This window comes from Athene noctua, chromosome 21 (assembly GCF_965140245.1).
Source record: "Athene noctua chromosome 21, bAthNoc1.hap1.1, whole genome shotgun sequence".
NCBI classification, from domain to species: Eukaryota; Metazoa; Chordata; class Aves; order Strigiformes; family Strigidae; genus Athene; species Athene noctua.
In genome coordinates, this window is record NC_134057.1 from 3,877,542 (window position 1) to 3,905,409 (window position 27,868).

At 45.2% G+C, this 27,868-nt stretch overlaps 2 protein-coding genes across 3 annotated transcripts in view; both read right to left on the minus strand.

The window, feature by feature from the left end:
• The window catches only part of IPMK (inositol polyphosphate multikinase), a 44,613-nt gene extending 39,719 nt beyond the window's left edge, over positions 1-4,894 (minus strand). The window contains exon 1 of the mRNA XM_074924296.1: positions 4,639-4,894. Coding sequence (XP_074780397.1) covers positions 4,639-4,894 — 256 coding nt within the window. The remainder of the gene's footprint in view (positions 1-4,638) is intronic.
• Positions 4,895-13,676: 8,782 nt separating this feature from the next.
• Positions 13,677-27,276, minus strand: CISD1 (CDGSH iron sulfur domain 1). Of its 2 annotated transcripts, none has more exons than XM_074924395.1 (3): positions 27,197-27,276; positions 21,181-21,386; positions 13,677-15,717 (listed from the first exon to the last, which is right to left on the minus strand). In XM_074924395.1, the coding sequence occupies exons 1-3, from the start codon at positions 27,225-27,227 to the stop codon at positions 15,628-15,630; spliced, it is 327 nt and encodes a 108-aa protein (XP_074780496.1). In that variant the 5' UTR covers positions 27,228-27,276; the 3' UTR covers positions 13,677-15,627. The 2 variants fall into 2 exon arrangements, with proteins under 2 accessions (XP_074780496.1, XP_074780497.1); XM_074924396.1 differs by lacking the exon at positions 27,197-27,276 and adding an exon at positions 21,465-21,473 and having other exon boundaries at positions 21,181-21,408.
• Positions 27,277-27,868: the final 592 nt, after the last annotated feature.

Genomic DNA, 27,868 nt, shown 5'->3' on the forward strand with positions numbered 1-27,868 from the left:
ATAGTAAATACCTCATCAGGGACAACCTATTTGCAAACTTGTACTGATTTCAGTACTGCGCATTAGAGTTGAAATTGGCAGCTCCTACAGAAAAACCTTAGCAGAAGTTTGCTTGCATTCCTCTTTTCCCAGACATTAGATGGTTTCTTGGGTCTAATTCTGCTCAAGGCCAACACAGTACTGGGATTTGACATTAGAAGTTCCACCCAAAAAAGGCATTCATTCAACTATGGAAGATTACATAGACACTCCCTTATTTAAATAACTGATAAGTTGTTCTTCCAACAGTGCCAAGAAGTTAAAGGAATTAGTACCAAGTTTAATGCATTTTCACTAGCTAAAATAGAAACCTATGTCCTGTGAATGTATTTCTGTACTAGTGGCACAGAAAGAGCACTTCTGCATTACTAGAAGTAGCACCCCTATAGCATTCCATGCTAACCAGATGCTACTATTTGTATCACCCATAATTACAATACAGAACTTCACCTCTGCCAGGCAACCACCTTCATCATGCCTGCATGAAAAAAAAACCCAAAATATCTTCACTTAATGACACTCCAGTCAGCAATATTGCTGAGTAGGTGCATAAGAAATGCAACTGAGTATCTGGGAGTACTCAAGAGATGGATATGGGCATGAATGAAGAAAAATAACTACATCCCTGTGAAACGTACTCTAAATTTCAAGATCATCAGTTGCAAGGGAAGAAGAAAAACCCACTTCTGGAAAAAAAAAATTTCTGCTAGGATTTATTTATAGATTTTCAGATAGTAATTTATTTAGCTTAGAATGGAAGCAGAAATTTCAGCTGTATCCAAAATAGGTTCTATCTTCAGCTTACCACTTGAGGAAACACAGTAGAACAAGCCAGCTTTGTGTCTCAAAGAGAGTTTGCAGTTGTAACAGCAATTGTGTTTTTACCCTTCAGAAAGCATTATCTCTGAATGGGCTCCGTTGTGCTGTCTCAGAAACTAAACAAAATCTTTAGAGACTAAGACATTAACTTTAAAACAACCACCACACTTAGAAAAGTTGTTTCCTTAGTTGGCTATGCCAATGAACAAAGAGTGGGTTTAAAAATTTGCATAAAACAGCTCTCAAGTCATATTGCTTGCTGAAAGTTGGATTTTTGTATACTTTACAGAAAAATACTGTGGACTACCACAACATCTCCAAGACACAATAGCTTCTTTCCCCGCCAATGCTGTACCCTTCTGCGTGTGCTGGAAACCTTTAGCAAAGTGCACAAAGTATGTGAATGTGAATTGCTAATAACAACATTAAAAAAGGTTTTATAACACATAATCTTCAAAATCTGCATGTTGGCTTTGCTGATAAGACAAGACAACCATTAACAAGGTAGAAAGACTGAGCAAATATTCCTGGAAATAGAACCCATACACGATTGGATTGATACGTATTACTTTAAGAGTTCAGTATGACCTGACGCTGTCTAAACTTCCCTCGCCCTCTGAATATCTTGACAGACTAGAGCACCTATTCTGTAACTGTGACTGTGGCAGGCCTAGAAACCAAAGACTCATGTTTCAACATTCATCACAAAGATGAAAACTCCATAACCTTCCCTCTGATCTACAACAACCACCAGAGATACCATCACCTGCAGATCATACTAATATATGGACATTGGTTGTGGTTTTGTTCTAGGGTTCCTGAGGTTTTTCAGCACAGATAAGGAGTAGAACTGTTTTAATATATAAATAAGCAATTTAACATTTCTGAAGAAGCAGCAGAACTGTACCAAAATTAAAATTCTGAAATCTCACAAACATTTCTCTATGGCTCTGCATTCAAAGTTTGCTAGCATTCTGCAACTCAAATCTACTGCAAAAATAACCCATACAGAAGTACACACTCTTCTAAACAAAAAAACAAACTAAATAATCACATCCAATCCACAAGATTCACTACAGACAAAACCTGTTCTGCACAAACACGATGAATATTTACTTTAGAAAAGATCCTCTGAGAGCATCTAGTAAGGACTGATCAGTATGTGTGTGCCACCTTAACCTTTGCATCGGGAAAACAGCAGTCAAAGTTACAAGTTTTGTGATTTGCATAACTGAGCAAGTCACACCAGAAGAGAACAGGTCCTTCAGCTATAGAATCCCATGACAGCTTGGGGACCTCCGGCAGGTACAGGCACTAAAGCACAGCCAGGTGGGGAGGCTTTGTAAGGTGGCATATTCCATCAGCTCCTGTCTCTCTCCACGGAACTGACAACCCAAGGTGGTTACCTCAGTGCACTACATACCATTTACCCTGCTCCAGGGGAAGCTCTACTGAACACAGCATCCAACAAAAGGTCAGTCACGGTGCCCAGAAGCCAGGAGTCTATGTGCACTTGTAGGGAGACTGCTCAGAGCCCTCGCTCTACAAAGCAGTAACAGTCACAGGGAGCAAAGGGAAAATGAAGAGGTTATTCAGGAGGGAGAGAACACTACAGCAAAGAAATTTTCAGGCATACTTTAACCAAAAAAACAGTTAACAAATACTTCATATACCTCCAAGTCCTCTGCACGTTTGTATGCGGGGACAGAAGGGAAGCTGCACGGAGAGGACAGCACTGACAAGCAGGAGGAAGCTGGGCAGAACTAGGAAGGCTCTGAGCTTGAATCAGTAACCAGCTCAGATACAAACACCAGCTGGGTATAACCTTCAAGGTACACTTGCCATGTTGTACACATAGCAACAGAGGTATCTCGACAAAAAGGCATACTGGTTTTGTAGCTTTAGGCTTTTAAAATGTTAATGGTTCAATGGGATTGAAAGGGGCAGAACGGAAGGGTGACTTCTGTAGGAAAAGGCAGAAATCGTGACGGAGAAGGTACAAGACACACTGGTTTCCTCACACATGCTTGAAGTTCTCACAGATCCTGGCATACAGATTGTCTGTGATATTCCTTACCAGTGCTATTAGCAACTACACATATCCAAACATCCAACCATTAGCTTCACAACAAAGACATCACAGGGAGCAGCACTGCAGATTTATACATGACCCTGTATCTTTAGCAACTCAACTGCCTGGACTCCTACATACAACATCTGTAAAGAAATAAAACAAGAAGTTTCAGTTACAAAAATGAGAGCTGTGAGCACCAGAGCAACTCTGGTCTTCACTGTAAAACTCGGTTTCTAAGATGAGATCATCAACTGTGGTGGTACCTCCGCAGGAAAACCTTGGTCTTGCTCATTAGATGTCAAGGAGCTAACTTTACCTAATCCATCTGAGCTGCACCCACAACATAAATGGTGTATCACCCATAGTGGCTTGATCCAACTGCAATAAAACTGACGTGCCAAAGCCGAGGCTCTCCCTGAAGTGAGCCTTCTTCACCTGATCCCACCCCCCATTATAATTATGAACGATGAGGAAGACACTCAGCTCCAAGGATCCAACGTACCTCCCTTGACATTTATTGCACCCGTTGCAGCAGGGGCAAGGCAAGAATTACTTTGCTGTGGAGATTATCAGCAGCAAGACATGCCATGGGTGCAGGCTGTAGATAAGACAAACTCACAGTGCCATTAGTGCTGTAATTCCACTCACTGAGGGCTGAAGGGGTTCCGAAGTTCAGGCCTCGGCCTGTTCAGCAGAAGCAGTTCCTACCCACAGGGTTCAGAGGCAACAAGACAGCAGGTGTGTGTTACAGCTACTCAAAGGGCCCACTGGGAGCGGAATGGATGTCTGCCTTACACTTGGCTCAAAGGCAGGAGTTATACCAAACGTGATGCCCTGGAAGGGTGAAAAATGCCATTTGGCAACATTATCTTGGCCACTTGCTCTGGCACTGACCACTGCCTGTGTTAAAAGGCACCTTCATCAGAGAGGCCAACTCCTCAACCTGGAATTAACACAGAATTTTAAAGCTAGTCGAGGCACGCTTCAAAAACGCTGTATCCTCACGGTACTTGTACTGTTAGGCCATTGGTTTGGGCTTACTTTTACCATCAGATAAACAAGCAACTAAGAAATTACGCCAGGTTAATAAATCACTTAAAAATTCCGCTTAAATTTCTGGTGGCCAGTTCGGGGGTTCCCTTTAGATGAAGTGTAGTTTCAACATACGTTCTGAGGGTACCAGCATGCCGTTACCTAAATTCCTACTTTTTTCCAAGGTCCTTGTTAAAATGAAGCTGAACTGCAGAGGCTTAACGGTGCCCGTGAACTACCCCGTCCTGAGGGGTCATTACCAGTTACAGAAACCATCAGAGGAATACTGGGCAGAGGCGATACCGCCTCGTCCACGCCGGTGAGCTCCGCCGACCCCGACCGGGGAGACCGACCCCTCAGCGCCGAGGGGACCCCCAGCACCGCCCCCCCCGCCCCGGCCGGCACCCGGGGCCCAACCGGAGCGGACAGCCCAGCCGGGGGGGCCGTGCGGGTCCCCCTCCCGCCTGTCACCTACACACACACCCCCCCGCCAAGAGCGGAGCTGCCGGTCGCCGCCAGCGGGACGTGAGGAGAATTGAAGCGAGACCCGCCCCGCCACAATCAGGTCTGGAAGAATTAAGATAAACGGGAGTGCTGGGGAGGGGGGGAACCCCCTCACGGCCGGCCCGGCTCTGCCCCCGCCGCCCACCTCCCCGCGCCCCGCCGCCGCTCACCGCCTTTATCCTTGCCGTACATGTGCCCGGCCACCTGGTGCGACAGCGGCACGCAGCCGTTCAGCCCCCGCCGCCGGCCCCCCGCCGCCGCCGCCGCTGCTGCTGCTACCGCCACCGCGGGGCCCGGGGAGGCGCCGAGCGCCGGCTGGGCCGCGGCCTCCTCCGCCTCACCGCGCCCGCCGCCCGCGCAGCGCCCGCGGCCGCCCTCCGGGCGCCCCGCTGCGGGCGGCGCCGGCCGCGGGGGCTCCGTGGCCATTTCCCGGGGGTGGGGGGGTGGCGGCGGGCGGCGAGGGGCGGCCGCGCTGCGGCGGCGGCGGGCGGGCCTCAGCGGGCGCTGCGTGCCGGGGCGCGGGCGGCGAGAGCCCGCGGCTCCATCACCCCGCGCCGCGCCGCTCCGCTCCGCGCCGCCCACCCCGGCGCTGAGGCAGCGACTGGCCCCGGCGCCGCCCCGCCCCGGACGCGGCTCCGCCTCCGCCGCCCCGCACGGCCCGCGGGCGGGGCGGGGGTCGCCGGTGGCCGCTGCGGTGGCGACGCGCGGCCCTGGGGGTAGGCCGCGCCCCGGCCCCGGCGCCTGGGCGAGGCCGGGGCGGGCAGCGCCTGGGTCCCGCGGCCGGCGGAGGCAGCGGGGCCTAGCGCAGCCGCCGAGACCCCGCGGGCAGCCCCGCGTCGCTCCCCCGGGAGAGCGCATCGCCGCGAGCCGGCGGGCAGAGGCCGTTCCCCCGCTGCTGTTTGTCGGTGACCAGAAATACACCCCAAATCCTCTTCAGTTCTATACCAGTTCACCGCCAGGCCAGGTTTGTTTATTTTCTCTTCAGCCGATATGAGGGACCGCACGCCTGAAGCATGTGAACAGTGTTTGGGCTTCCTCTGGAGCCAGGTGAATTGCCGGGCCCCAGCCCCCAGCTCCTCCAAATCAGCGACACAAAGAGCGTTGTGTATGTTGGGGGAGGTCTGGGTTCCGTGGCTCTGCAGGAATTTTCCCAGGCTTGTTCAGGATGGCCTTGGCCTCCTCGGGAGAAAGCTGAAGGCCCAGGACACAGCCCCAGACTCCTCCAGGACAGCCACACCAAGTTTTTGTCCATGCAGGTACAAACCCAGGAGCTCCCTGGGAATCCTCCCAGGCAGCTCCAGGACGTTTGGGCCTCCCCTGGAGACAGCTGACTTGAGCAGGTCGCAGCCCCAGGCTCCTCCGGGGAATCCACCCAAGGAGTTTTGTCGATGTTGGGGGACAGTCTATGCCCTGTGGCTTCCTGGGACTGTTGCCAGGCAGCTCTGGAGTCTCTTGGCCTTCCCTGGATATAGCTGAAGTCTCAGGTAGCAGCCCCAGAGTCCTAGTTAGTTACTTGAAGAACTTTCTTCATATATATTAACATACATTAACAGCTGGACTCAGTGGTCTTAAATGTCTTTCCCAACTGAAATGATTCTGTGATTCTAAGTGGGTGAGGACCATTAAAGAAGTCTAACACAGAGCCTTATCAAGCTCTGTAGGTGCTGGTCTTGCATGGCAGCTGCATACACCTGGCCTGACACCAGATCAAAACTGGATAAGGGATTAATCTCTAACCTGAATTTTAACTCCCCGTGGGTAGAGGATGGTATGCACAATCCCTGCATTCACTTACAGACCCCCAGAGCCTGCTGCATGGCTAGGAGACTTTATGAACAATTCTTTTCACTAGGGCATGTATCAACTCTGTTTGTCAGACTTACTGCCTTTTCTTTTTGTTGTTTCTTTCCTTTATAAAATTAGCTGAACCCTGTAAATATTAGATATGCACTTTTGCCACAGTATCCACCAGTATCTAGTTGTGTTTCGTGTCAGTAGGATGCAGGAATGCGAAAACAAGGCCAGAGATGGGAAAATTAATTTTAGCAGATATATGACATTCCCCCAGGTTTTATCAAAATGGGTTGATGTATCTCAGGAATCAGCATTGACATTAGAGGAACGACAACGTGGGGAGCTCAGCTGTTACTTGCCGCCTCTTCCCCATCCCATACTTGGGAGACGTGACAGGTGGTTGGGAGAACTGGGTGGCAATTTGGGGGATTTACTGGGGAAACTGAAGTATCAAAGGAACAGGAAGGTCACAAGGAAAATGGGAGTACTGGGCATGAGAGGAGAATACATATAAGTCTATCAAAACTGAGTTTCATTAGTTCATTGTTCATGGAATAATTTGTTTCACTCAATTGGGTAAGATGGGGAAGATAGTGGTTAACAACTCAGCAAGATCCTTTCTGAAGTGAAAAGGCTGGTCAGAAAACAGGTTTCTCCCTCACAAATATCCCCTAGTCATCAGTTGTTACTGTCCAGCCCTAAAAGAGTCAGATGGTTGTGAGTGTCAGCTCCTATCTTCAGTTTCCCAGTGCTGAATTTTCCCAAGGCAGTGCTGACGCAGGAGAGAAATACCACAGATTGGTCAACCCTTGCACAAAAAAAAATGCTGAGAAGTACAGTGAAAAAAAAGCACAAGTGATACATGCCTGGCAGAGAGAAGGCTCCCAGTCTCAGCAGCAGCAGCTGCTGCAAGGTTTGGATGCCAACCTGAGCCTTGCGGAGAGACATTTCCCCCTGCAGAGATGCAAGACACTTCGGCTGATCTGGGTCTAAACACAGAGAGAAGAACATAGATGGCATTTCAGACTTGCATGTGTGCCCATCTAACACTGTGATCTACCTGAACTCAAAATCTTAATGTAAAAAAGAATGGCATTAAAAGACAAAAAATTGGAATTTAAAGGCGATTCAGGTACCTGGTCCTGAACAAATAGCTTCTAGATGTCCTTAGAGATAACAGACGTGGGCCTGGAGGGGATTAAAAGAAATACGAAAGCATGAGTAATTGGAATAAGTAAACAGTGACAATTTCCTTTTCCCTGATATTTACTTTAGTCAGATTTATGCATATAGAAATCAAGTGACGCAAGACTCGATCTTCCGCTCACTCATTCCACCCTCATGCTTCAGCACATGGCGTTCACGAATCTTATCTGGGAACTTCTCCTAAAATAAAACAAGCAAAACCAAGAGAATACCAGAAATTACAAATAATTAATTTCTCCACAGAGTGTGATACTGTAAGAGTTTGTGCCGAAAGCTGAACCTACCCCCAGGATCCCCGAGGAGACTTCTCCTCTCCAGGCTGTTCAACAGCTCCTAAAGGAGCAGGTGGTTGGGAATTCCCCCCAACAGAATGTATTTGTCAAAATTATGAATAGTTTACTCTTCCTTTCTGTTGCTGGAAATCAACCTTACTTCATTTGGTCAGATGAAAATTGCCTGGAAAATATGATGCACGCATTTATTTTGCACAAACTGCTTTGTGCTGCAAGAGGATGTCTCACCGGCAGATTGCAAAGCTCCCCCAAACTGAGCGAGGATTGCAAAAGAATCACTTTCTGCTGAAATAAAGCCCTTTTTCAAACACAACAGCTAGTTAATAACTAACCGCAAGACGCAGGGTAGTTTAGTACAGGAAATAAGCTCATACTTAAGTGGAAGTGCAGGGGGACATTAGGTAAACAGATCAGGGGAGCTGAGGCTTGGCCAAAACATTGGTACTCTAGAGGTATGGTGACAACAAGCACCACTGGATTTTTGACCGTCTGTTTGGATGGTTCACAGCCACTTCTTCCTCACCTCACCAACAATAATGCTTCTCTGCCGGAGCCATGAAGTCTGCGTGAGGGCTGTGGATCCTCCTGCCCACAGAGCCACTTCCTGCAGCAGGCGGCCGTGCTCACAGAGCTTCTGCCGGACGAACAGATTGCAAAAAAGCTGGCCTGGACCGTACACATGGTCCTGATATTTCATCAGTTTCATCAATTGGTGCAACCAATAATTTGCTGGATGGGTGAGAGCATCTGCAGCAGAGAGGAGGGCCTGCCCTGATCATTTGGCATACGGCAGACGTTGTCACAGCAGTGTGGAAGTTGTAGCCGTGTTGCAGTTCTTTTTTTCTCGCCGTTTCACAGCAGAAGGGTGGCTGTATCGCATCCTCTTAAAATAGCTCAGGGCTTTTAAGCCTTTGATAAATTCACAGAAGTTCTGTGCTGTCTTTTTTGTTCTTGTTAAGGAAAATCTAAACTACCCTTGTCTCTTGTAGCTGTAAAACTCAACACTGCTGCTATCCCGCTTTCTTTCCTAGCTACTGCCTTGTCACTTAGGCATCCAGTTCCACAATTATTAATATTTTACTTGGCTCTGACTGATGCAGACTCTTTGACACTACTCTCCTTCCTGGTAACTAGGTACATCTGGGGTTTTCCAGGATGAAAACAAAGGGATGGTATCAAAAGCTAACCTACACCCTCGAGAGATAATGCAGTATGTTTAGAAAATGACTGTGAGGTTAATTCATGGCAACTGTGTCTTTTCTGAAGCACCTGTTTTACAAACAGACCACAGCTGTAAATTTTGGGAAGCCTTTTATATTAGAAAGCTATGAGGACTATAAAGGTGAGAAGCATATTTCAACAGTTTCTTCCTCATGATCCTTGGACTTTTTATCATTAAGCAAAGAATTTGGAGGAAAGGTTCATTTTTGGACTGAAAGAAGGTTAAAGGGTGGGAAGCAAATGAAAGGTATTTCAGGGTGGAGGGGAGGCAGCAGTGGGTGTTTGCTGATTTTATTCAACAACATGACCTGCAGAAGAGAGCATGCACAAAATCTTCAGGTCTGTGGCTGCTCCTAACCTCCTTAGGGCAGTCAAATGCCACACCGATGGCAAAGAAGACCTGCAGGACCTCACAAAACTGAACAAAAGGCACAGTGTTGGCACAGGAGCTTCAGCGTGGATAAACATCAGGTAATGCATGTAGAGGAAAATAATCCAAACCAAAGCTGGTTGTCATAGAACTAAATCGGCTGTCACAGCCCAGGAAAGAGATCCTTGAAGTCACTGTTGACAGGTGTCTGAGATCATTAGCCCAGGTGTGTCCGCAGCCACAAAAAGCCAACAAAATGTTGGGCAACATCAGGAAGAGCATTGAGGAGATGATGAAAGGCATCATTTTGCTGCTATGTGTAGCCTCAGCGTGCCACATATTGAGTCTGGCTTCCATGCCTGCTCCCTGACAGAGAATAGGAACATACCATTAATTAACTGGTGCAGAATTTGTGGTGAGTCTATAAATTGATGTTTTAGCTGCCTCCAGTCCTAGAAAACAGCAATGAGATGTGTGTGCTTTGACATCCTGGGGCAAGAAGTAGTGCTCCTTTCTGAAACAGAGGCATTAGAGCAAAGTCTTTAGTACCATCTCCTGATTTCATGGCTTACAAGTAGCTAAAGATTACTCCCTTTGTCTTTCTAAATAAAGATTTTCAAAGTACGGTGTTGTATCTCTATCAGGGGGTTGCTCAGGGTTTACAAATGCCTGATGGCATTTTACCAGTCACATCCGAATGCTTTAGGATAACCCTGGTACTTGATTTAAGACGATTAGCATGCTCAAGCGGTTTATTTAAAATGCCTCTATGTCTTTCCCTAGAGGCTTCTTGCATTGCCTCCACCTGCAGGAGAATCAAACACCCATTTATTGACTAAACCCACTGCCAACTGGCATTAAGAAAAGTCTCTTCTATTAAACAGTATTCTACTCCAGGACTTTGTCTGCAAAGCAACAGAATTTCAACCCTTAAAAAGTCATTTAATACATGCAGATGTTGGAGCCAAGAATAAGACTGAAAGAGCAAGATCACACTGTTTGAAAAAAGCAACATAGTCAATAATTACTGAAGCCTGTTCTGGCTGTTGCTTTAGTACCCAAGTCTCGAGCAAGAGTCCTGGCAGTGAACAGAGTGCATCTTGACCACGTCCTATCCATGTATGGTTGTATTTGCCAGCTGCAGAACAGTATTTAAGAAAAGTTACGCAGTCAGTGACCTTATCATTCATTTTGCTGTGTTTCTGTTGCCAGCTGACTTGACTGAACGGCACAAACTTTCCAGCTACTGAGCAGATCCTTGCAGTGTGCTGATTTCTGAATGCATCACACATTAAAAGATATAATTTCTGGCGCACTCAGGAAGCTCCTTTTTTCTGCACAGGCTTGTCTCGGAGAGCAGAAGGCACTTTTTTTGTATAGATGTGCCATGCATTCGAAAATGCTGAAAGAAAACTGCAGTCTGCATGACAAAAAGGATGCAAAGCAGAGCAGATTAAGGGCAGTGCAATGTCAAATCAGAAAATGAACCATCAGAGGAGGGATGGTTCAGTCTTCAGCTAGGAAAAAACATAACAAGAGAAGCCATCTCTCTGTGCTTTTGTGAAACGTATGCAACTACTGTGTACTGAAGAAAACAGAAGTTGCTTGAGAACCCTAATAAATCCTTCTTAGCAGTCCAAACTGCACATGAGAAAGGTGGACTGAATTCTGCTTTGCTGTGGTCACGTAAACCCACTGGGATTTTTCTGACTTCAGGGAGCATACGGGTAAATACTCCTATTTATTATAATTGCACATCTAATTAACCACTTTACAAAGGTGGGCATAGAGGAACATCAGACTGCTAATAGGGGACCCCCAACATGAGTCTGCATTGCTTTCTGTCCAGTACTGCAGGATTTCACAAACAGTCCAGGAAGAAAAAACACAGTAACAGATGTCTGCTCCAGGCACATAACCCCTTCGGCTCTAAGGAGTTTTGGCTAATAGAACAGCTTCATCCCAGAAGCAAATGAACAGCCACTTTGTACATCTCATGTTTCATTCTATAAAGAGGTATAATGAAATGCAACACATCATTTTCTATAATTTATCCCTTTTTGCTACCACCTAGCAAAGTTACATGGCGTTAAATCTTCTAGCTTATGCCCTCTTCCCATCTGCCACTTTATTTCTTCTATCTCCCCTTCTTGTTTCCCTCCACACATTTATTTTTTTGTTATTTACTTTTTATTCAGCTCCTCTCTGTGTTAGCCTCAGCATTAGGCAGCCTGAAATGTACTATGCACTGCAGGCAGCGCCGCTACACCACTGCTACAGTAGAAAACAGGCAGCAAGAGAGCTTCAAGCAAAAGCCCCTGGAACCCGTCCTAAATTAACGATGGCTCCAGGAAAACGATCATTCTCCTGCCAGTGCAGAGAAGCCACTCATCAGTGCAGGAAAACCAGGGCAGAACAAGCCTGGGTGCAGAGAGCAGCTGGGGGAGTGGGTATCCAACACTGCTGGGCTTAACACGTACCAGAGTGACAATGGAAAAGGCATTTGGTCTTCTCAGCAGCTCCACGTGAAATGTTCTGACCGGGCTGAAACAGAGATGCTGAGCACTGATAAACTCAGCCTGCTGGCAGGCACGTCACCGCGTCCCCTCTCTGCCCACGCGCCACGGGGAGATCACGCTGTTCCCCCCCAGCCAGCCGGGGCTCGGCAGGGAGGGTGTCAGCCTTGAAGCTTCAGGAGCTGAACCAAATGCCAAATTTAGGAAGAGACTTCCAGGATGGCTGAAGAAAAGCCATCTGACAAGGTTTCTTTGCAACACCAGTGCCAAGTTTCATGCCCATGTTCTTATCCTTCCTGCTATTATAAAATGTTCTTCCGTTACTGGAGTGAGCAGCTGCGATACAGCAGTTCCATGTCTTAATCTAGCTGTATGACACTTACAGGAAAATCCCCATCCTACTGCTGTGCAACAGACCCAAACAGCACCAGAACAAGGTCTAAACTGCAACAACTAGGCGAAGATTTTAGCAGGGTCCCACAGTCAGCTCAGCAGCTTGCTGTGGGGAAACTGGTGCTACACCTCCTGGCTTCAAAGTGCATGAGACTCCGTGCGTGAGAAAGCTGCTTCGTCCCAGACGTGCTTATGCAGCACTCCTGGACACCCGGGCTCAGAGACGGCCAGCAGTGTGCTGGGAAAAAAAAACCCCTTGATGTGCGTTGCCCACATCAAGAACTTCCATTGCACAGTGTTTGTTTCCTCCCAGTGGACCAGCGTGTTACTGCAATGCTGGCCTCCTCCATTTGACATTATCCATTAGATTAACGGTGCTTGAATTAAACATGCAGGCAGCAACGTAACTTAGAGCCACCAAGCATGCCAGTTCTAGAGGCACTTGAATACTTGACATTCAGACTATTCTGGTGAGTGACAATCAATTACCGCAGCAGCAGGACTTTAATTTGTTCACCTTCCTAATGAACACTTATATGCTGAAAAATAACAATGTAGAACAGAAATACAGTTTTACTCTGGGACAAGAATCCTTCACTGCTTTAATATGAAGGATTTACACCACATTTCCATGTAGGAATTTCAATGTGATGTGAAAAATGCATGTTTGTAAAAATTTCTTTACAGTTAAAACTTGGCAAAGTTCTAACCCATCCACTTTGTATTTTAAAGATTGAGGGAAACACTGAAGAATGGAGATTGCAGAAAACACCAAAGCCCGCCAGCACTCAGGCCATCAGAACAAGGTAGCCTATTATGGTACTAAAGAAAAAAAATATGAAGCTTTCTCTGGGATGCTCATCAAGACTGCTGGCAAGTTTGTTTACTCAAATTCAAGTATCTCTTTTCACTATCAAACAGCTCACATACATAACAGGAACTTTCAGGTACAGAAAATTGTATGTGCATCAAAATATAATTTAACCCCTTTGTGTCAACATTTATAAGTGACACTTCTCCAAAACAAGCTCACCAGGCTGTGAGCCAAAGACTCAGCTCCTGCATCTTTGCTTCCCAGGAAGAAAGACTTCTCATTGAAGCCCGCTTCCCCAATACCCAAACTCCAGAAAATGTTTTATTGCCAAACTTCAGGAAATAGTTTTATGACTCGGGAGACTCATCTGAAACTTCAGGACTTCATCTCTCAGCAAATTAATGCAGTTTTCAGTGAACTTTTATTCCTTAAAGAGCAGCCAGGCTTTCCTGCTAACAGGGAAAAAAGTCTCAGAAGGAAAACCCAACCCAGACACAGGTTTATGATTACAGTAGCATCAGCGTACAGCACTACGCACAGTGTAACTCTCCCTTGAAAAAAAACCAGCGCACCATGAGATAACACAGACGTTACAACCTCGAGATTAAGATGAGCTCAAATGTGTATTTGACAAAAATAACAGAAATATCCAGTGTCATATTCTAATACAGAAATAACTTTGTTTTGGATAAAAGAAATGTATTTGATAATTTAAGGTTAAAAGAACTTTCCATATGTGTCAGTACTTGGCCAAGTAAAAAATATCAAGTTCCTTTACAGTCAAGACAGGAAGAAAAGATAGAAACTGAGCATATTTGACTGCAACTTCTTACAAGTAGAGGTCTCTGAGACAGTAGCTGCCCCTGCTATAGCACTCTACCTGCAAACCTTCTTTCTCTACCTCTGTGCCACCTTCTCTACTTTTTGTGCCTTCTGCCAAAGTTCAGACCAGTCAGCTGAAAGTCCCACACTGAGAATATGCAAAACATTTTCTTCAATCTTAACCAGTCATACCAACAACACTCTTTAAAAAAAACCCAAACAACAAACAAACAAAAAACAAACCACCAAACACCAAAAACACCTCTACTGCCCCAATCATCTGGAATAATCCTTAAGGGTCCAGGTTGAAATGTCAGCTTCTTGAAAGGGCTCTTTTTCTAGCTCTGAGGTAGTCTCTCTGTCCCAGGACATTGAGAGCTCAATCTTACACAGGCTGCAATTACACAGGGTTGAATACAAAACTGCCCTCTGCCGCCCCACTCTTTGGGTTTTGCTTGTTAATAAATCAAAGCTATTTAACTGAAGGAAACCAACGTGACAGCCATTAATGCAACCATGTCAGACAAGGCTGACAAGTGCCATACAAAAGGAGAGCAAGAGCTCTCCTTGTCTCATCCTTCCTTTCCCCCTTGTTTCCAGCTGTCACCAAAGCCTTTCCTTTTCCGTGTCAGTTCTTTTGGTAAAATTAGCTGAACCACATTAACGGTTAGCCCAGGGAGGCAGGAGTTATTTAAGACACATGGAGCCTAAGGCCACTTAGTAAGAAAGGTGTGCCTCCTCCCTCACAGCGGGAAGAGTCCTCAAGAACAAGCCAGGGCATCGAGGAAGCAGACAGTAATGATGGGTGGGGTTTACAATTTTATTTTAGCCTCTGGAATAAATTGGCATAGCCTCCCCCACAGACGTGTCCTGTGGTCTGGGGAAGTTAGCTTCACTGCTAGAGACCACAAGTGAAACTAAGGCTTTCTAGCAGCAGACAGCCCTGCCACCCCTGCCCATCCCTCTTTGAGACTTCCTATCATTCCACTTGTCTATTAAGAAAGCTCTTGCAGACACCATCTTCCTAATCCTACTCTCAAGACAGTCTGCAGTTCTGGCAGTATGGTCTCGATAACATGCAGTAGCAGGGTCAAGTTTCAACACTGCTGTAAAATCAAAGCTAAAGCTGCCCTTTACCCCTATCTCGCTACAAGCCTTTTATGTTGTCTGTCCGTAGTTAGCAATTTTGAATTTGTTCTTTTACAAAAGCCACACACAACAGTAGTGTAATAGGCCAAGTGTGACACCTGCAGAAAATGCAGCATAATCAGAGGTTAAGCAGCATCTTGGCATCGTGACTTCTTTCCTGCCACTGTCTTTTACACAGAAGTCTAGCCAGATCTGTGACTTTAGAACCTCTCCAGGATTTAGGATCTACCTTTTGAACATACATTCTACTGAATAGCCTCAGAGTACTACACACGTATTTGAAAATAACGTAATACCTATTTTCTGATGAAGTACATTCAGTGTGTCATTTTAGTTTCATACTCAATGAGAAGGTACTCACACTTTACAGGACAAGAAATTTAAACCATGATTTAGTAAATTATGTACTGTAGTGATTAAAACAAGACAAGCACCAGAGAAAATACACATGCTGAAGCCTTATGTATATGCTATACGGGAAAGTCTTCAGTGACATGACAAAGAATTTGTGTTTTTTTCCCCCAATCACAAGTGAGCAGAGGGTTTGTCAGACATTCGTTCTGTAGCTTCTACTGTCCACTCTATGCCTCCTTCCTCTTGATGATCAGAGGCCCAACGTTGTCACCAGTTTCCTCGTTGTGCTTTGTGTGAGCGCCATCACACAGCGGGAACTGCAAAAAGAAAGAATAAACACATCTAAAGTATATCCAGAACCAGAATTAAGAAACTAGCTTTAAAGTTCATTAGAACTCATTAAATCCACTGTGACCCCAGACCGTAACTTTTGTGCTGGTATCTGGGGTCTCCCTGACTTTTGGCTGAACACTGGTTTTGTCCATGCAGTGCAGAGCAAGTGAGAGGCTTGTTATGAAAAAGCAGCAACTCAGTTCCACTGTTTGGTGTTCCTGCCTCAGGCCAGCACGAGGAAAACAGCTCAAACTGACCTTCAACTGAAACCTACATGAAGTATCTCTCTCTCAACCTTGCCCCACACTCTGTTTTCCTGGGCAACAGCCAGAATAGAGTGCAGTTACAGAAGGTAAGTGAGGTGAGGAAGAGAAACAGGAGATCCTTAGCCGATTTTTTTTTCCTGGTTTTCTGTGGAACACGATGAAAAAAAAAGACAGTTTCCCTGGTTCATCTCTTAAATAAGAGACACACCTACGTATCAGCCCTGCCTCCAGACAGCTAGAGGCACAAGCTACCTTTGCTTCATCCTGACCCAGCTTATCTCATTAACACAAAGGCCCCTTTGTGCAAGCTGGCTTCCATGTTAGGATTCTGATCTGCTAATGGAAATAAACTGCACTTCTAACTGACATGGCTATTCATCAGGAGTTTTAAGGGTAGCACCGAGGAAGTCATGTGAGGAAACATTTGGGAAAAAAACAACAAACCAACCAAAAACTAGAACTGCCTGGTCAGAGCAAGACCAACAGGGATTCCTTCAGCCAGCTGTGAGTGCCCAGGTCCCAGACAGTGACAACTACTATGCTCCTGGGCAGGTCTTTTCATGTGCAAGAGCAAAAGGATATTCTGTGAAGCAACAATAGGGAGGTTAGATGCCATCACTCCTCAAGGGTGTGTTTTCAGAGCTATGCCTCCTCTGCAGAGAAAACTCTGGAGACGATCACAGAAATCACACACCAGTATTTTGCATTCAGTTACTATTTTGTTTGCTTAGAAGTAAAGGGAATCCGAGTTGGACATTACTCAGCTTTTGCCTTTGCAACAGCAATATTCCCTTGCAGTACAATCAAATAGTCTTTGACATGCCCATGATTCCAATGTTCATGCCTCTGTCACAGCCCTTGAAAAAAATTAACCCCCTATCACCCATGCTTAGTTAGAATAAAAGATTTCAAAGTACTGCACGAAAACAATATAATGAAGACAATATACTTGCAAAAAAATTTCCTAGAGCTCTAAAAATAAAGCCACATGCCCTGCAGGGTAGGGGTTTTTGGCAGCAAGGGTTTGTTTTTCACAGTTACAAAATGTCAAAACCCATGTTATAAGCGGCAGGTGATGTTTCCAAATAAAGAAATCCTGAATTTGGAGAATACTCATGTAAGCTGATTCATGCAGGAATTTTATCATCACATCAATCACTTGTGACTCAATGAGTAGGTAACGACAGATGCTTGGAAAAAAAAAATAAATCAAAGATTTTTATGGGACACTGACCAGGTTTCCAACCCAGATGTTCCTGGGCCAGTTTTTCCATGCAGCACCAGAGTCTGCTGGTCTTCACAGAAGCATTGGCCCAGCTTCCATCAGACATTGTGCCCCAAGGAGGCAAGGCTGAGGTCCAGCTACAGCAACATCATCACTTCAAGTTTGCAAGTGACAAAAATTGTGGGATTCAGAGGCTTTAGACAGCAGAGAAATCTAACAGCTACCAACTCTGCTCTGAATTCATCGTCTGGGTCAGCTGGTCTCAGAACCACTGGCTCCTAGAGGTTGGGACACTAGACTTGAGCTTCTCAGAAAAAAACCACCACTTTTGGAGGGCACCCATATAGGTCATATAGAAGACCAGATACTGAATAGATAGATCCTGGACCTGACAACATATGCATCCTTGATTAAGATAAAGCAGGCTACCAATAGTGGCCAAAGCTCAAACCCTGAGGGAATTGTGCAGTGATCTGGACAGCTCAGCCTATTTCCCTTGACACTGAACAGTTTTAGATTCTCTACAGCTCCTTCTTCTGATGTTCTGCAGCAGCATTCCTTGACCTGCAGCCTGGGGACTAATACGTCTCTGGAAGATACAGAGGTTGCAGGTCATTGCTAAAGAAAGCAAATTCATTTATTTTCCCCCCAGCTCATACACTTAAAAATGCAGAAGAGTAAGAAAACAAATATTCTATCTTTTGACTACAGTTAGGTTTTAAGACAAAACTCTTGCCTCTACACTGGTAAATTTGAACACTGGGTTTTCCCATACAACTTGGAAAGCAGTGCTGTGAAGTATCTGCAGAGCACAACACTGAGTAGGAAAGGGCCATTTAAAGAACTACCTACCACCTATTTTAACAGTTAATTACATCCCAAGACAGTCTTATTTGAAGATAGCACATTTGTTGTTGTGGGCTTTTTTAAACACATGCACTCCACAAAGACTATGGCCACCACAACCACACACACAAAGCCCGTTAAGTGTACTATTTCAGAAAAAAAAAAAAAACAACCCTGAAAATAATCCTTCTTAATTTTTAAGTTACTCCAAAACACTCTGGTATAGCCCAACTGTCTTGTTATTTCCCATGCAGGAAGGCCACCATGTGAAGCCAGCTGCAGTGCATCCACACTGTCTGTGCACACCAAAGTATCTGCTGGTTCATAACACTACTGGTGCTATCAACAGCCTCACGCCTCAGGTGAGGCTAAATCTGATGAGAAGTGCTCACAGGGTCATAGAGGGGGACATTCCTTCTAACCTGTATAGGGAATAGAGATTCCCCACACATCATTTAACAAAACCACAGCAGGTTACTTACTGCTTACTTACTGTAATTCCCTGCATTGGAAGCATACACATTCTACGATTTCGGCATCATATAAACATCGTCTTACAAATTTTAACAGGATCTTAGTTTGAGAACTGTAAAAAAACAGTGCTAGCTAACTACTTACAAAGATGACAAGCATGTGAGAATGATCAAGAACATCTCTGTATTTGATTACTGCTTGGCAGTTACTAAACATAAGAAGCACGCACACCCTCTTAAAGATCATGCTACCCACCACACACAGTGAACTGATCAGGGCAAGAGGGAGGCAGCAAAACTGGGAACTGCAGTCTTTGAAGAAGAAGATGCTGATTAAAACACTCATTATTAAGCACCAGTAAAAGAAAAATACCTTCAAAATTTTCTACCTACCTCCTTAATACCATCACAAGGCCTTTCAGATGAGAGCTCTATCTAAGAGGGGCTACCTTGTAATGAATCCACATCTACTTCCTTTCAATGCTGATTAGAGCCCTAACTCAGTAGGACAGTATGTTCCTAAACTGAGAACACTCCTTCAATATATGTCAAAACATACTTAATATTTTTATTTCATACAAAAAAAAAAGACAGTATCAAACAATAGCTAGAATACTGGCAGAAGCTGCAATGCAACCACTAAAACCAGACACTACCTCCCATTTATGTTTAGAAAATGGAGTAGGAAGCAGAAAGTACAAACACCAAGGTTCAAGTTAGGATTGGGGGGGGGGGGGGGGGGTTGCTTGTGGGTTTTTTTGGCAAAAGCACTGAAAGAGCTACCTACACTATTTCAACCTGAGGTAAACCCAAATACAGATATTAAAGTGCATATACTTCGAGCAGCCTCTCTCTTCCTCCTTTTCCTTTTCTCAAGCTGTAGCACTTAGAGCAGTTTCCAATGCTGGATTCTGACTGTCAGATGAGACTGACCACAAAAATCTAGTTGTAATGCTGGTATACACATGCATGATACCTGTGCATGCTGTGCAGCCAGCACCACTGCATGTAAGTGTACACACTGCTCTGTTTAATAATCATATCTAACTTAGTCCACAGAGCACATTGTGGCCATGGCAGCAAGGTGGGGGTTGAAATTTTATTTTTTAGTTCTGACTCGGACAAAGCAGAGAAGCAAGCCCATCTCCACAGGACTATTTCACAATCAAGTCATGATGCTGTTCAATCCTCAGTAGCATTTTAGTGTTAAACCAAATACTGTGTAACTTCCTGAACTGTTTTCACCTGCAAGGTAATGAAGTCTGATCTGACAACAGCAAGAACCCAAAGTTACAGCACCTGGAAAACTGCAGAGCATGGCCCAATTATAATGATCATTATCTATCAGTACCTAAGGCCTGAGAAGTCTAGTATTCAGTTCACCCACAGAGAGGAGAGTGAGCTAGATTTCAAGGCTGTTAGTCTCAGTTATCTAGCTCTGAATGTCTTTATTACTTTAGTCTCCACATCCTGATTTCTAAAAAACCTTTGAAATGTGTGCCAGTTGTAAACAGACAGGACTACTCATCCAATCTGCTTTCTCTCATTACAGATCCCAGAACTACCACTAGAGATAAATAATACAGATCTCAGCTACATCACATGTCATGCATCTCTACCTCAGATTTAAATTTGATCTTAGCATTAATGGAAGGCTAGGTGTCATGCTTACTGATAATTTTAGGCAACCGAGGCAACCTGGCTTCATATGCAATTAGGCTGGACCAGTTTCTAGGCCAGACTTTTAACTGCTCTAAAATAGAGGCTTTAAGTATGCCATTGTGATTTCACTGGTTTTACTTCAGGATCACCCATAACTATTTTGAGTTGTTAAGGCACAAATATATTAAGTCCATCTGTCTAGATTCTTCAAAAGCTTTTTAACCACAATGACTTCTTTTTAGATTACCTCCATTACCACTGGAAACAATTCACCGCTGTACTCATTCATGTGGCAAAAGGCTGCTATCTACAGCACACAGCAGTACCACAACAATAAATTCAGACCAGAACAGCAGTACCACTGTAACACCACCTGCACAAGTGAGGCTCTTCCCAAAACAATTCTGCACTCACCCTGTCTGCAAGATTTAATGATGGGCTCAGACATGCAAGTGACAATTTTGACACCAGCTCTGATAAACCAAGAGACTTCCTAGCGGATTTGTGTTACTAACTCCATGAACTAGTAGCAAGATGCTTTCTGACTGAAGAGTAAGCTTCCAACCTCCTCCAGTAAAAGGTGCTTAAGATCTGCTCAGACTGTGGTTCCTGAGCTCTCCTTCACCTGCCAACAGGCCAGTAGTTTTGGATATGCCTCAGTATTAGCACAGGCAGCACACAAAATGGTATCTGTCATTCATGACTGATTGCTCCATACAGCAGCTCTCCTTCCAAGAGATCTGCTTCTTCAGAGCTACAAAAATATTTTGTTCACTATTAGCACTGATCTGCAGGCTTTACTCTGAGTGACAGCATAAATCTACATGGTTCTATGGATTAAAATACTGCTACATCTCACTGTACAATAGTTTAGGTGAAAAGTAGTTAGTTTCCTCTAAAAAAAGCAGTCTGAAAATAGTTTTGTTGAAAGATGCACACACATGAACAAAACTGGACTATTTATTCTTATCTTACCTTCTTAGATCGCCAACAACGACAGTACACAGCCTTGTCTCCCAGATCTTCCACGTCAAATGCATGGACTACCTTGGGGTTATCCTTCTGAATATGGGGATTCACCATGGCTTTGCAGCATTTGTCTTTAGAGAGAAATTTTTTGTAAGCTAGGTACCCGACAGCAGCTGCTCCAGCAGCTAAGGAGACCGCAGCGATCCATTCCACTGGAATAAAAGAAGAAAGAGTCTGTCAGGTTTTGGCCACAACATTCTATTAAAACTATTCATAGTAGTAAATTTCACCATGCTCATGGCAATACCTCTACTTTCCAACAGACCTTGTTCTGTAGTGGTAACACAGTACTTGAGAAGAGCATTTGCTTTTGGCACTTGCCCAGTTAAGCTGCTCCTTTCTACCGATCAGAGTTCTCCTTCAGCCCAATCCCTTCTACACAAGGGCTAGGAATAACCTGACAAGGTTTTGGGTTTTTTAAACCTTTTATTTGGGAACCTCTGACATCAACACATAGTACAGTGTTTCCAAGCTCAGCATCTTAAAGCAGCTACAAGTACACCCTGTAGCAACAACCCCCCCTGTTGTTACAGTTGCAGGAAAGTCACTAAAAACACTCAGCAGCAACAACCCAAGCAGGATCCCCCAGAAGGTATGTGTACCGAGTAGCTCGTAACAGAACGCAACTTGTAACGAAGTTAACAGGTATTTGTTTATTCAATATACTACCACTTCAGAAGAGCAACAAAAGACAGCTTAGATTAAATCCCTACTGTGGGGTACAGGAAAGAACATGGATCCAAAACCCAGTATATTTAAGAATAGCACAAGTTTATTTTAACTGGATTAGGCCCTGACTCTGAAGAACACTTCCATTAAAAAGAAATCCTCTTTCCACCACCTCTCATCCTCACTTTTCTTCCCTCTAGTTATCTCTAAAACATTTGCTGTCTTGGTCACTTAGGATAATTTTCTTCTCTGTAAGGAGTTTTCCTACTTTTTTTTTGTGGCTCTATTGCTTTCTCTCTGCCTCATGAAAACATGATGGACTTTGGCCCGAAAGTTCTCACTGTGGCAACAGTGCCAGCCATTCCTCTCAGAGCTGCAGGCAGCTGTTCTTTCTTTGCTTTTTATCCACCACTTCTACTCACACGTATACTCCTAACGTGTACATACGGAGTTTGACAGACAAATAACTCAAACAGGAATTTAAGTTTTAGCATATTTACACAAGAAAACTGGAACAGTCTCCAGTTGGGAATTTCTATCCTGCTCTTCCATGTTTGCATTGGATTTGAAAGATGCCAAGCCAGATGGCATCTTTGGAGCAAGAGACTACTACATTAAAGGCTAAGAAGAAACAAAAAGCCTTTGTTAGTTCTTGCTACTTTCCACCACTAACTGACTTGCTGTGCTGCCACTGTGAGCTTGCACTAAAACAATCAGGGTTTTCTGTCCTGTCCCACAGCCTTTTTTAAAATCTGTATTTTAAATTCCTCAGCTAAAACACCACATCAGTACACACACCATACTGATCCACAAGGGTCTGGATGTAGCAACAAGTGGAATTAGACAAAATATTTGTATGATGTCTGCAGCCCCATCAGATCAGGGAAGACAGGCACTCCCTGCAGTCTTACTAAAGGACTAAAAGATGCAGAAGTACTTCAAAGTTCATTTTCTTTGTAAATGAAGTGGAAGAGACCAACATACCTCCCCTGCAAAAGAGTGACAATCCCTCCCTGTAACAAAAAGGTGATATTAAGATACAGAAAATCATCTTTAACATCAAAGAATTTAGGGCGTTTCCCTGCTCCTAAACTCCTTAAAACAATAAAAGTCCCAAAGAGCATATTGTGAATTCAGTGGTTTATATCCATCCAGTCACTTCCCATCTCTTTATCTTCCCATTAGAAACTAGCCAGAGTAATGCATTAATTTTAATAGGGTAAAGTAGTAAGGAGGTGAAATTAAAGAAGGGATTCTATGAAAAAAAAAACAACCAACCCAACCCTGCTTTAATTTAGCAAAGCAGCCCAAACTATTCCAAAGAACTGCCACAGCTTAAATCAGAGGCAGCAGGTTCCCCCAAGGAAAGCCACTGCAGAGTGCAGCACCCTTTCCCCTCCTCGTTGAGCCCATTTCCCCAAGCAGAATGGGGCTGCGGCAGGGACGAGGTACCCAACCAGTTCAGGGACAAAGCTGGCTCTGACAAGGTTAAAGTGATTTCTCATGAAATGGCAAGTGCAGCTACAACAGCAGCAGGCAAAATCAGAGGTACCGCCTATACTGGGGATTTCAGAAAAGCAGCAGTTGCAAGGACTGTCCAAGCTGCTAGCTGACACAGTCCATGGACCGAGTCTTACCCGGCGTTCCCAAGTGTCTGATGAGGGGACAGCGACTGACCATACCCATTCCCTTAAGAAAAAAAAGGGGAGTGACTCTAATGAAGACCAAGGATGACTCCTATAACTGAACCTGTCTTTAAGGTGCTGCACCATAAGGAAGCTGACCTTCTATTGCACTTATCCAAAAGTCTAGGTCAGTTTAAGAAACCAGCAGAGGAAAAGATTCTGATGATAAAAATATCCCCAGTGTGATCAGGAAGGTCTGTAAATTCTGTAGCTTCGCAGCCCATTCCGAAGAGCTGTTCTGCACATCTGCAGCCAACCCAGATCCCTCTGACCGTCCCTCAGGCCACCTACCACAACCACACAGCACATCCAGCTCAACAAGCAGAGATCAGTAATTCAAAGTAATTGTAATCTCATATTCCAATGACTCTCTACTTCTTCTGAGGGCCAGATTCATCTATTACTCACAGGGGCAGACTGTATACATACAAACAGCTTAAGATATTTTTTCTTATGACAGATCATAGTGTCTTTTGTACTGTATTAGCTTTTTCCAATCACTTCTCTGGAGCAGTATGATATCAACTGCTAATACATAAATTCAAACATTTAAAGCAGTTTATTCTTTACATTTCGGCACTGCCTTAATAAGCATAATGTAAATTTATGAAAGCTATTTGAATTTAACAAATAGACTCTCTGTCATTATGATATCATCCTGCAAGGTTTGAGAGGCAGTAAGTTTTGTTGTCCACTGTTGTTCTGTTTCACAAACAGATTTAGAGGAGCCAGAATGCCCATTTCATCTTTCAAACTAAGTTAACCATAAAACTACCTGGAAGAAAAACACTTTTCAGAAGTTTTAAAATACTTTAAACTCTGTTTCTAGAGGCTTCTGGTGCCAATTCAACAGTTCACTGCCAAACAAGGTCATGCATATATTATTGGAAGAGGCATCTGTTAACAGAGTGACATTGAAGTGGAATGTCAAGGGTTTTTATTTTTCAAAAAAATAAAAACACTGAAAGCAACTTTTGAGTAATTATTAAACAAATCCCAACTCTGGTGTAATACCAAAACACAACGTTACAAGTCACTACACAACAAGACACTACAGGCCTGCGTAACCACAGAAAAACTTTCAATGTCATAAGCACTAAAGGATGGAAAAGGTTTGGCAAAAACTTCAGAAAAATTAACACACAAAGGAGAGAAAGAGAGATGAGAAGAAGGAAACTGAAGTCCAAAGGATGCAATCCCAGGAGAGCAGGCAGTGCACAGAATTAAACAACAAAAAAACCCCAAAATATGAGAACAGCAACAAGCCAATGGCAGAAATTCTATTTTCTTCTATATTCCTAGACATATCCTAATGAACAAGAGATCTGATTCACAAAGTTTCTCCTCTCTTCTCTCTAAACAGATAGAATATTACTCTGGATGTTTCCAGATCTAGTCTACAGAGGTACTTTTAGTACCTACCAGAGCACTCAAACAGATTTTATCTGCAGGAAGAACACGCGTTTACCATCTGCACTGACAAGCACATGAAACTGAGATGGTCTTGGCTCTGCCAGGAGTATGCGATCCTCGCTACGACACATATCAGTTTACTTTACAGGAACTGGCAGCAACCTGGAGGATAGCTGCACCCCTACAAAGGTAGTCCAAGAAAGTCCTAAGAGGCAATTTTCAAGTTACCTCTACTGCTTAAAAGATGTCCATGCTATTTTAAAGTCAGCTACAGAGTATTAAGTCCAGACATGAAAATATAGGGGGTTTTTGTCTTCAGAAATGCTTACAACTTTCAAGTGTTGTTCTCCTCCTTTTGTTGCAATGAAGAGGCTATTATCATCCAAGAGTTGTTTGTGACAGTCCAGTAGTGTAACTCTCCACAACAAAAGGCCACCTTTCTCCAAGCCATGCTTGGAGAAACTCAGAACACTCACTTACTGAGGAGTCATCCAGGATAACTGGCTGCACAGAAAGCCAAACTGTAGAAGCCAACTGGTCAAGCAGATAAAAGTCACTTCTACTACTTCACAGCATCCACAAGAAATGAGTTTATGACTGACAAGCTTGATTTAACCTAAACCATAAGATAAAGAAGCTACCCGGGGGAGCTAGTTGTATCTGGCCCTTAAACAGCCAAAGACAAGTCACCATAGTCAGATCTGTGGTCAGCGTGGGGTCACACCTGCAAACAATCACGTTACTCCCAACAAAAAGCACTAGCTGCACTCTTCAGTACTTTCCAAAGGCTAACCTTTCAGCACACACCAATATACACTGAAGCAATTAACTCTCCAATTACTGTCAGGAATTAGATCCCACAAAAACACAGGAAGTTTCAGGTGTCTAGTTTTCTCTAGGGAAACAGGCATTAGGATGACTTCCAGAATTCATCAGCCTGAGACACACACAAGCTGAAGAAAGAGCTGCGACCTGCCAGTCTCCAGGTGATGATCAAGTTTAATCTTGACAGAAATCACATTAACCACATGCTGCCGCCTCCTCCTAAACAAAGCACCCTCCAGACTGCTCTGATCAGCTGTTCCCCTGCCTTCGTGGAATAAGGAGAATATTTTCAGTTTAATTAGGAGCACGTTCTTCTCCCTCCCCCCCAAACTAAGTTTTCTTTTCAATTCCTACTGTGTAGAAACTGCTCTAATTCTTGCAAGTTTATAAGTGACAGTAAACTCCCGTAGGGAATGCAACCTGGCTGCAAGCTATTACCAAGTCATCCTCGGGGCTTTGGTTTGCTTACTTTAACACGCACAGCCTTCCATTACTAGAACCTATTTTAAACTACAGTGATGCCTTTGTCAACATTCTCTGTACCAGCAGCATACACACCACCCAGCTACCCCCAATCTATCTGGATGGAGTACTCTGATTTAAGGGCATAAATCATGAGCAGCTCTGCAACTGGAAACCACAGCCATGCAGGTGAAGTTCAATTTTTAGAGGAAATCAGATAATTCAGCTCTCCACTCTGCCCTTCATCCTGCCCGGTTGCCCAACACCATTTAAAACACACAACTCTATTTCAGGCATAGATCAGCTCAATCATTACATTGTGCAATCATCACCGTTATGCCTGCTGTAGACTACTGGCCTTTGAGGATAAATCAAAACCCCAGAAAGCTACAGGCTTTCATTAAATTTACAGCCGGCAGCCTCACATAAAGTAGGAAGTCTGAACAAAGGCAAAGCCCGATAGCGAAGCAGCAAGAAGAAAAGCAGAAATAAAACAGCAGTGCCTGAAACAGGCATCCCTCCCCATCACAAATAAAGCCTGGCGGGTGGCCGGAGCCGGCTCCAAGGGCCGAAACGCACTCAAGGGCCTGGCGCGGAGCCCAGCGCCCTCCAGGCCTTCACACAGAGTGCAGCCGAGCCGGGAGGGACCTCAGGGACTGCAGGCCAGACCGCCGACCCTCCCCAACCGGCTACGGGGGGCGGATTTTATCCGGGCACGCATCTACCCAGCCGCCACCCGCCGCAGGGGGCGGCCACAGCCGCCATTTTGTCCCCGGGGGTCCAGCGACGCGAGAAACGGAGAAGCGAGGAGGGGGGAACGACGGAGGACGGACAGGACACGGCCCGACACGCGACACCCTCCCCTGCCGCCCTTTCCCACCCCCCGCGGCCGCCCCGCCCGCCCCTACCCCGCACAGCGGAGTTGTGCCCCGGCCCCATCGCTCCCGCTCCGACACCGCAGAGGGCACGCGCGCCGCCTCCCGCCCCACCGCGCACGCGCCACCAAACGCCCGCCCGCAAAGTGGCGGCGAGGCCCCGCCCCTTAAAGGGGCCGCCGAGAGGGTGGTCACGGGCGGGGGCTGAATCGCACCGCGGAGGAGGGAGCGGGGCGGTTTGCGCAGCCCTGTGGCTGCCCTGACACCCGGCACAGGGCCCTCAGAGAGGGTGAAGTGGGCTCTGAGGCCTGTGGAGGCCTCTGCCAGTGTAAAATGGGCGGTGGGTGTCACTGAGTGTCCCGAGGAGGCGCCGGCGAGGCTGCGCGATATCCTCGACCGGCAGCGTGGCTGGGTGCCTTCGCTTACTAGGGCTCTGCAAACCGCTCAGAACGCGCTGTCGTGTGAGCCCGACTAAGGAGCCATATCGTGAGCGACAGCTGCCTTGAACCTCACCAACTCGGGTGTCGGCGTGAGAACTGCTAGTCTCAAAAAAAAGTAGTATCAGAGCCTGGTACTTCATTAAAGGCTTGCTAGTCTGGACCTACTTAACAGCCTTTTCAGAGAGCACACCTCTCCTTTCAGGCAGCACCGTGAGGTGACATCTGGCTCTCACTGGCGCGCAGGTTCGTGCCCTCGCCCCGCCTC